A 10767-nucleotide genomic window follows, 5' to 3' on the forward strand; every position below is an offset into this window, starting at 1 on the left:
GCTGCTGGTGTAATGTTATCCTTGTATTATAAACCCAGTGAGGAAAACTGCAGTGAATGTTGTGTAAGTTCCCTGACATCTAGTGGGAGAACTTTGTAACGCCAGTATTATTTTTTTTGCTGTGATTGGCAGAATTTCACCAGCTACTTGTTGTTCTTATGGCTATGATATGTGCAGTTTCCCACAGATGATGCAACTTAAGTAGGAGATATTTACATATTCACTGCAGTAATTCAAATATTTCTCATCTTAACTTCCCAAGAGTATGTGTGGTTGTGTTCTGCAGTTAGGAAGAAATTTCCCATTATAGCATAAAAATGTCAAAATTCCTCAACATTTTTATCTAATAATAATATTTTAAAGTATTAGTGAAGAAGGAATGAGGGGAAAGTAAGATAAGGAATTTAAGAATCCCTAAGTAACTTACTTTGTAGTTTGATAATTTTCTTATACACCTGCAATTTGTCAAGTCTCATCACCGAAGCTGCATTTTTTTGTATTTAATTTCATTGAAATGTAGTAGTTCTGAAACATGTACTTCATGCATAAATTTTAGTCTGGCTGGGAGACTAAACAGAAGAACAAAATCCCAAAGCTTTGCATATAAAAAATTATTGTTCTCCCAGATTTTGAACAACTTTATTTGTGAAACCAAAATGGTTTTTCCCCCATCTTCAGCAGGAAGGCGATTAAAGAAAAGAGAGGAATGTTTTGACTCAGTGATCCCTTGTGTTTCAGACAGCTGATCCTGATATTAGAACTCTACAACCCCAATGATGTGTATGACTACTTACGGCACATTGCGTTAACTCTCTGTTCGGATAAAGTATCGGAAGTCAGGTGGATCTCCTTCAAACTGGTAAAGCATTTTACTTGCCAAAAAAAGTATGAAAAATGTGTTTACTAGCAACACTGTTACTTGAAAAGCTTATTGAAATAATATAGTAACAACAGATACTATGAACACAAATATGTTTCAACTAGACCTGGTCAAAAAATGAAGAGACAATTTTTCACGAAGTATTGTGAAGTAGTTTCTGTGCTCCAAATGGGTTTTTTATTTTTTAATTCCAGCTGTCAAAAAATGACTGTAGGGAGGAAAAAAAGAAGTGGAAAGGAGGGGGGGGGAAACCCAAAATGATAAATGAAAAATGTCAACAAAATCTGTTTTTTGAAAAATTTTATTGAAACATTTTTTTAAAATTTACAAATTTTAAAATTTTGAAAAAATAGTTTTTTCATTTAAAAAAATCTTGTTCCAAAAAAATGTGGACCAGCTTTAGTTTCAACATCTTCCATGTATGCCCAGTTTTTTCTGGGCACAATACAATTATACATGCACTTTTGCAGAGACAAAAGTGGTGTGGAGAAAGTAAATAAGGAAGTGTTACTTTCATAACCCAAGAATTAGGAATCACCAAATGAAATTAATAGGCAACTGGTTTAAAACAAAGAAAAAGTATTTCTTCATACAGTGCACAGTCAACCTGTGGAACTCTTTGCCAGAGGATGTTGTGAAGGCCAAGACTATACCAGGATTCAAAAAAGAACTAGATAAATTCATGGAGGAGAGGTTCATCAATGACTATTAGCCAGGATGGGCAGGGATGGTGTCCCTAACCTCTGTTTGCCAGAAGGTGAGAATGAGCAACAGGGAATAGATCACTTGATGATTACCTGTTCTGTTCATTCCCTCTGGGGCACCTGGCATTGGCCACTGTCGGAAGACAGGATACTGGGCTAGGTGGACCTTTGGTTTGACCCAGGATAGCCGTTCTTACGATAAAAGGTGACGTCCTGGCCCCACCTGAAGTCAGTAACAAAACTCCAGTTGACTTCAATGAAGTTGGGATTTCATGCAGACTTTTTCAGGTGCATTTTTGTAAAGGCAAAATCAGAGGTTCCTGAGCAACATGGTTTAAAAAATTCTCGCCCGCAGTCTATTACATTAGACTTCTGTTTTTTTAAATCGTGGCTCAATAAAAGTTTACAGAATGGACTGGGCATTGGGTATATTGACTAAATACTAATTTTACAAATCTATAAGCCTGCTAATTACATGGTTAACCAACAGAACTATTTTTAGACATATTTAAAGATAAAGGGGGAATTTTAATGTATGTACCCAGGTCTTCATGGACTTTTTTTTTTTTTTAAACTTACTGATAAGAATACATATGTATAAAAGAGATTAAGGAAAACCTAGATTTTTTTTTTTAAGTAAGGCTAACTCATATGTACAGAATGACGGGAATACAAAATGAAATCCTGACTATTTACTATAATCTGATGTGCTGTAGTGCTGATAGTGTGCAATGCTGCACATCATGTGGTGGTAAAGTATTAGACTGCACTTGGAAGATGTGGCTGCTTTGAAGGGAAAGCTGAACTCTGAATTTCCCTCCTTTCTTCCCTTGTGTCATAGTGTTAATGGTAATTTTCTTTATGAATGAATGAATGCTATTTTTTTTGTCTTCCTCAAAACTAAGATTCTCATACGTAATTATAACTATTCAGGAGATAGCAGCACAGTTCTCTTGAATTTATTTCTAATGACTTCTTTGAGCCCATTTTGTGTCAGACTTTTCCTGTTAAATATATATGCCTTCTGTAGCGAAGGACATGCTAGTAATCTGTTACATGAAAAAGTAGGCAAATGATCTTACTGTTCACTGTTCTTTCCTGTAAGTTGGTTTTATGCTGTAATACAGTTTTGTGTAATAGTGTTTAGTAAGTAGAGAACGTGTCTATATGCTGGCACTACAGACATCACAGGATCTGCTCTTTACTGCTGTGGTTCTCCACAGAAAGGTGGTGGTGTTGGCGGTAGCGGCAGCAAGGATATCACTGAGAACACCCCAAAGTGGTGTTGTAACATTTCTTTTAAAAGCAGCGTTTTAGTGAGACAATAGCAAAGTAGACAGTTGGGTCAGTAAAGAAGCTTAAAAATGGCCTCTTCTCTCAACCTTTGTGTTTCAGAGCTGTGCTAAGTAAAGCTTTTGTCAAAACAAACAACACTGTAGTTTAATGATACCTATAGTTCTGCAGAGGTTTTGGCATTCCTAAGTAGTAGTCTTCAAGTAAAGTGATGCCACTTAAATGCTAGTATTCACAGTCTAAAACTCCCCTCTGATCTTTTCACAGGTTGTGGCAATACTACAGAAGTTCTATGCAAATAATGCAAATGCGTTGGGATTAAATTTCATTAATGAGCTTGTAGCGAGGTTCCGTCATTGTTCCAAGTGGATTGGAAGACAAGCTTTTGCCTTCATTTGTCAGGTTAGATTGCCTTTTTACATGTATGGGTTTATCAACAAATAATTGAGAGGATTCATAATGCTGGCAGGAATTGCTTTCAGAATTGGTAAAGGAATATAGAGCCATTCACCTCCAGAGTATTTAAGAACTATTCCTAATCAGTAATGAGTGAAAGTCATTCTCTTCTCTGGGTGGTTCAGTGGTTTGTGTGAACTGACATGTCCAAATCACAAAAGCAAACCTCAGAAGTAGCACCCTCCCTTGTCAGCACTCTTGGCAACAAAGCAAAATATAGATGAGACTGAAAACAAGCTGTGTTTCGTGAAATCCACTGGTAGTACTGGCAGGAGCATATCGTCCTGCAGTGACAGGGGTATACAGTTCACATGTGCTCTTTGAATTAGTGGTGATTGCCCAGAGGTGGTGGAAAACGGGTATGTCTCTAAACTTGTTTGCTACCAGGAGGAGGAGGAAGGGAAGTGGTCATTGACTGCCCTACTCTTCAGTTTGGTGGTCAGTACTAGCCCCTGAAAAGGCCATACCTCATTTCTTTTAGCCAGGGAAATGATTCATCATAGTAGTTAGTTGTAAGGCAGTGGGAAGAGGAGAGGCAGAGTCAAGGTGTTAATGATTCCCAGAATGAAGATTGAAAGTAAGTCCACTGCCTTCGTTGGGCCAACGTCAAATGAATCCTGACATCCTAAATTCATATCTAGACAAAGTAGAATGACTAAATGATACTTATCTTTGAGTGGGTCAATCAGATACTTTGATTGCAGTGTCCTTCCAGAAACTTGCAGGGAAAGGAAGGGCCACTAAAAGAAAAAAATGTATATAAGTAACCTCCCCTTCGTTGTAAATATAAATTTAGGCTGCTTGTGTGGAACAATATACTTTTGAGAGTTAGGAATACATCTGAAATACTCAGCCAGACAACTAACATTTTTTAAATACAAGCTAAACTTGAGGCAAGTTGGAAAAGAATGGGAGAGAATTGTTTTTGTTAAAGATACACTGATTATTCACCTTGCTTTATCTTATGTTCTGCTCTTACCTCCATAGGCTGTAGTAGAAGAAGAGTGTATGCCTGTTGACCATTTTGTCGAACACTTACTTCCCAGTCTTTTAAGTCTTTCTTCTGATCCTGTGCCAAACGTAAGGGTTCTGTTAGCCAAGGCTCTAAGGCAAACGCTGTTGGAGAAAGGTATGCTAAACTAATTCCTTTGATGTAAGAACTAATTTCTCATTAATAGCATCATTTCTGTAACACCGCAGCTTTTCACAAATTGGCTTGCTCAACTGATAAAAAGAATGTTCAGATTTACTAGATAACAAAGGCAGAAACTAGAACATTATAATTTTGGGATCCTACATTTAAATTCAATCTGTGCAGTGCTTGATATCAGTTAGTTAGTTTGCAAAAAGAACACAGGCTTGTCTTTCCTTTCAAAAAGGTTTTTTTCTGCTAGCATTAAAAGGCTACTGTATATCCTCTGTAGTTTGTCACCCTTTTGTGATTTTGACATACATAATACAGATGTGATATTCTATTCAGTGGAGGGCAGTTGATTGCCTGTTTATAGTGGGAAAGTCACATAGCATGTTATATAAATGACTGAAGACAGGAGTTTTCAAACTTCATTGCACTGCAACCCCCTTTTGACAACAAAAAATTACTATATGACTGCAGGAGGTGGGACCGAAGCCTGCGCGTGCCTGAGTCTCACTGCCCAGGGGGCAGGACAAAGCCAAAGCCTGAGCCCCACCACCCCAGACAGGAAAGGTGTTAAAGCCGAAGCCCAAAGACTTCAGTCCCAGCCAAGGGCCCTGTAACCTGAGCCCTGCCGCCAGTGGCTGTATCCCTTGGGCTTCGGCCCTGGGCGATGGGGCTTGGGCTTCGGCCCCGAGCCCCTGCAAGTCTAAGCCAGCCCTGGTGACACTATTAAAATGAGAAGCGTTGAGAAGCACTGACTGAAGCCTAAGAGGAGATATCAGTGAATTATAGATCCAAAGAGGAGATGCTTTTGAGAAATTCAGAGGTTCGAAATAAGTGAAAGCAATTGTAATCGGACGTTTAAAAGGTTCTGCACAAACTCAGTTTGCTATAGTCATCAACTGTTTCTCAATTCTAGAGAATGAATAGTATAACAGCCTGGTTTGCAAATACGGTCACTCTTCCACTCATAGGCATATTCCTGTATTAGTGTTTCTCAAAACATCCAGGCCACCTCCGATACGTCCCTTTTTATAAAGGGAGTCTCCCTTCCCCACTCCTCACCGGAATCAGTTATATTAATGGGAGTATTTTGATAGTACTTTAAGAAAAAAATGAACATGGCAGCCTGCCAATTTTCCTTTCTTACTGGTACATTTCCACTTGGGGGCCAGCAAAAGCAAAGAACCACTTATAGAAATATTGCATATTCAACACAGAGATCTCCATTTGCCAAACCCTAAGTGAAAGAAATTAAGAAAGGAAAAACACAGCATTCTTTCTCAACTTCCGTGGGCTAGCCTCAAAGTTAGACACACTTCTCTGGATGAAGGAAGACGCTAACACTAATCTCACCATGTCTTTTAAAGTTACAGATCACACAAATTAATAAACAAAATAAAAATAAAAAAAAAAGCAAAGCTTCATTCTCTCTCTTCTGGCAAAGGGTAAGAATAATTTTGTGATGTGCCTGTACAGTACAGCACAGCTTTGAATAAAACTGTTTTTCCCCCCCTCCCCTTTTCTGCTTGTTCTAGCTTATTTTAAAAGTATTGGCAACCCTCATCTGGAAGCTGTGGAAGAGACTGTTCTAGCTTTACAGTCTGACAGGGACCAAGATGTGTCTTTTTTTGCCACTGTAAAACCAAAACTGAACAATATGGACACGACTTCCCTTGAAAAACAAAACTAAACTGTTCATCTACTACAAACCCCGAACATCAAAATGGTGACACACTTCATGTTCTTGGAGGAACATGGAACCAAGCAATTTATTGCCTCCCTGGTCTGAGAGAAAAGGGCTTGTTGAAAATGCCATTATCTTCATTCAGTGACCACTTTTATATCTAAAGCTATGCTTCAGATGGGATGACTACATTCATACTTCTGTTCTTTTCCTTGTAAACATGGATTGTAACTCATCTCTACACAAGGTCCAGTATTGTAAATACCCTCTTATGAAGTTGCACACATACAGCATTTCAGTATCATCCGTTACAGTAATATATTTTTAAATACTGTATTTTAAAAAAATCCAGTAATAAAGCAGTTTGCTAGAAACCCCTCTAAGCTCGTAAGTTTAAAAACCTGAAGTTAGTAAGCTTAAGTGTAGCTGCTTTCCCCATTTTATTGTGGTTTTTATATTTTTTTTGTTTATAGTATTGCATTTTATTATTTACCTGAAAAAATGTATATATGTGAATAGCTCCTGAAACTTGGCAAAAGAATTCAAAACATTTTAATCCCACACCAGTGAGAATCATATAAGCCATTTTACGTTATACAACACAGGTGGCTTGTTGGAACTAAAGCATGGCTTACTTCTATTTTTAACTTACATGTGATGTTTTTAAAATCAGGGCTTGACTTTCTCTGTATATTGGGGCAGTTTTTATTACTTTTGTCTTTTGTAAACTGTATTATTATTATTAACATTTTTTCTCACTTCCTGCCGTTAATCCTTGGTCTCCTTTTCTCACTGCTAGTACTAATGGGTGTGTAATATATATGGACTGTTAACTCCCCAACTGGAAATTGCTAATTCTGCCCTAGCAAAGTTCATTTCATTCAAGGAACTCCAAGGTCACAGATTACATGAAGTCTCTGCAATAGGAAGTTAACCTCTATAAATGCTCTGCAAAGTGTGTAAGTAGGGATGCACGTGTATGAGAGTGTATCACATACACACATACACCTGTGACTTGAAAAACACAGATCCCTGGGAATCTGTCTCTCTGTACTGTAATGACAGAGAAAGGTTCTTATGTTGTGGTCTCTGTACATTTCCGTATAGTGCAGATTTCCAGAATACAAAAGTTGACCCATTTTACTTTGCAAATTTGGTTTGTAGTATTGTAGCTGTTGTCATGATTCTTTTGATTGGATTTAAACAAAAAATGAAATGGGGAAAACCAAGATTACATTAACTTGACAGGATATTGGATTCTTCTCATATCTAAACAGGAACTTCCGTAGAAAAAAGTAGCATGAAATCCTCTTCACTAAACCTGGCAGTTTTGCAAAATAGTCACTTAAGCTAAAGAACTGATTATCTTTGCTGGGCCCTGCTTATTTCAGCTCTGCCTTCCCCTCTTTATGAAGACTTGAACTAACATACGACCTGATCCAAAACCTATTGAAGACAATGGGCTTTGAATCAGAACCACAGCCTTGCAGTATATATACTGCATTATGGGGAAATGGATCTCATTTAATGGCAAGTAAATTACTGTGTTCAACATTTGCCTAATGTGTAAACAGACCAGTGAAAGAATAGTTCCTTCCACTTTATTTCATTGTTATAATATGAATTACTTATATTGTCTGGAAGTTAAAAATACTAGTTTCTTAAAACTGGATTGTCAGCCTCATAGCAAGTAGCTTTCCCAGCCTGATTTGTGAGGTTTTTTTGAGTGTTGAATTTTGTATAAATATTTACCAAACTAGTTTTGCATTACAATGTATAGCATTTGTAATAAATTGTTTGCTTGCAAGACCATAAGATGCTTTTAGAAACTATAGGCAGAAATATATTGTTGCTATTTCAGAAAACAGTTTAAAATCTGTAAATTCCACAACTTCCACCCTTAATTTTTTTATATAATTTAAAACAAATGCCTCTTCAATGCAAACCAATTTTTTATGACTGCAATTTCTCAGCAAAAAAAAAATGCAAGTTAGTTTTTTTGTAGTTTTAATATCTTTTTCTAATGCTAACATTATACTAATATTTTTTAAACAGTTCAAATTTTCTAAGATTGTTCTGACCAGGTTTTATTTTTGTTGACTATTAACAGGTCGTTAAATTTCTCAGCACTGATCATAAAGTTTTTAAGTGTACATAGATATGTTTTAAATGTACTGTATATAAACTGGTTACTTTGAACATTAATACAACCCAGCTTTCTGCTTCCATAATCGTCTTAAAAAGTTACCTTGTCCTACAGTAACTTACTGGAAAAATACAAACTTCTGTATGTTTGTGAAAGTTGGGATAGTTTTCCATGATGGTATTCTTAGAATCACTTGTAAGCCACCAACTAAGGTCACTAAACGTCCAAAACAAAAATTTGTGTTAAATCTTTTTTTGGCACCTTTCTAACTCCAGAAATTCACGTCCATTTCAAATGATGTGATTTTGGGAGGTTTTTTAGTAGAGCTTTTAAAAATTTGTTAAAACTCTATAGTTGCATGCACTAGAGGGGACAACATAGATCTTCCTTTAACTTCAGACAACACGCAGTTCTAGTAAACTGGCTCACTTTTTCCAAGGTGTGCATTTTGTTTTCATTTTATACTGGAAATATGACTTCAGCATGACTAAAAGACTGCACTTTACCACTCACACTAGACAAATGGTTGCAATGAAGATTAAAGCTGTGTATTCACATGCAATTCTCTGGGCTGTTTAAATTATGCAAAAACTGTATTTAAAAGCCAAATAGAGCAAAGTGAGATAGTCAGTCCACTTTTGCAAAAGCAGCAAGAATATCACTCTAAAACACTTTTGGCTAAGGGACATGAGAATAACATTAGTGGTGCAATATTGCTTGGATGCTGTAGAAAATTATCAGGCACTTGTAATCCAAAGCATGTTAGTCATGTTGCTTAGAATTCAGACTCACTGTATCCGCTATATAGGATACACACTTGGCAACTAACAGGATTCTGCCCTAGTGGCAGCTGTCATCTATAAACAGTGTTGTTTAGAGTCCAAATAAGTGGAGACACTCTGGAAGTGCCACTGATTTGCCAGAATATAGAATCTATGTAACTTTCTATTGTATTTATCTCAATAAATCTCATGACTGTTTTATGAAATGTCTTTGTGGTAATTGACTCATGTTATAAATAGCATATGCAACTTGTTTTCTTCACCTGCTTAAAATACAAGTTCAGTACTAAGGATTGTAAAGTGGTAATTGTGATTAAAAATAAACCACGAGCGGGTATAGATTAACAAGGAAAACGAATATAAAATACCCTAGTGCAGCGTGGCAGAGTTAATGTTGCTGGAGGAGCCTTAATAATAGAATTTCCTCACTTTTCTCTGTTTGATTTCTTAATGTTGCATCAGCGCTAAGTTTTCCATATAGGAGACATGGGGGGTGGGGGAAGAAAGAGGATGTCACAGGGGCTATTCACTGCTAGGGGCACCTCCTCCCGGCCCATCTGGGATTTAGCTCCTTCCAGGTGCTGCCCCCTCCTCTGGTGGTCTCTCCACCCAGCTTCTTGTCTCACCCTGCAGCCCCTCTTGCTCCAGGAACTGCAGCTTCCTCTTCGTGATTTGGCCTTCTGGCCGGGTCACTATGTGTGTTTCCCTCTTCCAGGGTATCAAAGTTTTCCCTCAGTGCTAGTCTCAGGCAGTCTTCCCGTTCATTTCCCCATGGTGCCACTTCCTCCGTGGCTGGCAGGGGAGCCTGGGCCTGCCCTCTACTCTGGGTTCCAGCTCAGGGACCCTCTAATGCGCAGCCAAGGTCTGTTCTCTCCTGGACCTTCCTACCTTTCCCTGAGCCCTCCCCCATCTTTCTGTCCCCTCCTCCCGTTTGCCTGCCCAAACAGCCTCCTCCCAGGGAGTAACTGCCTCTGTAGTCCCAAACACACCTCCCTCCTTCCAGGGAGTGACTGCAGACTATTCCCCCACAACCCGCCAGCTGCTCTCAGCTATTGGGTTTCTTGTTTTACTCCACCTGAGCCTCATCCTGCTGCCTGGCTCCTCCTCCAGGTGCAGCCTGGGGAGTTAATTGGCCCAGCTAGCCACCTTAACCCTTCCAGGGCTTTTGGGGGTGGACACCCCATCACAGGGGGGATGCTGGTTATTAATTTTCACCCATCTCTGTGTTGCTCTCTGCCTCTCAAGGTCTGTCATCCTCTTCTTTTTCACCTCCCCATGATCCCTGTGCCTTCCCATAAATGAGTTGTGAAGGTCTCCCATACTTCTCCCCAGCTGTTACTTACCTCTCCTGACCCCAGCCTCCTCTGTACCCGTCTCCCCTTCTCAAGGTGCTCTCCTGCACTCCTTCCCCAGCTCTTCCCTTTTTTCCCTCTTTTGGGTTCCTCACCTAATGTGCTCCTGTGCCCGGCCTCAAGGTCCCCCTGTGTCTATTCCCCACTCCTGCCTTTACCAAAGAGCAACTCTTCTTCCCCCTCCTCCCTCAGACTCCTCCACATTATCATAAATGAGAAATCTCGGCCTATCGCCTCCACCCTCGATCTGGCTTCTGGGAAGGAGGAAATGAAGCTGCTGCTGGTGAGCAGGCTGGTGGCTGTGACTCCTCCCCAGCTGTCTCAACTGC

The 10767-nt window shown here is 39.0% G+C and overlaps 1 protein-coding gene across 2 annotated transcripts in view; it reads left to right on the plus strand.

Moving 5' to 3' along the window:
- LOC123348132 (serine/threonine-protein phosphatase 4 regulatory subunit 1-like) overlaps positions 1-9283 on the plus strand; it is a 42924-nt gene extending 33641 nt beyond the window's left edge. For both annotated transcript variants that reach the window (XM_044985536.1, XM_044985537.1), the window contains exons 17-20: positions 739-859; positions 3145-3279; positions 4321-4462; positions 6010-9283. In XM_044985536.1, coding sequence (XP_044841471.1) covers positions 739-859; positions 3145-3279; positions 4321-4462; positions 6010-6164 — 553 coding nt within the window. In that variant the 3' untranslated portion in view covers positions 6165-9283. The remainder of the gene's footprint in view (positions 1-738; positions 860-3144; positions 3280-4320; positions 4463-6009) is intronic.
- The last annotated feature ends 1484 nt before the right edge of the window (positions 9284-10767 follow it).

The sequence above is a fragment of the Mauremys mutica genome, chromosome 13 (assembly GCF_020497125.1).
Source record: "Mauremys mutica isolate MM-2020 ecotype Southern chromosome 13, ASM2049712v1, whole genome shotgun sequence".
NCBI classification, from domain to species: Eukaryota; Metazoa; Chordata; order Testudines; family Geoemydidae; genus Mauremys; species Mauremys mutica.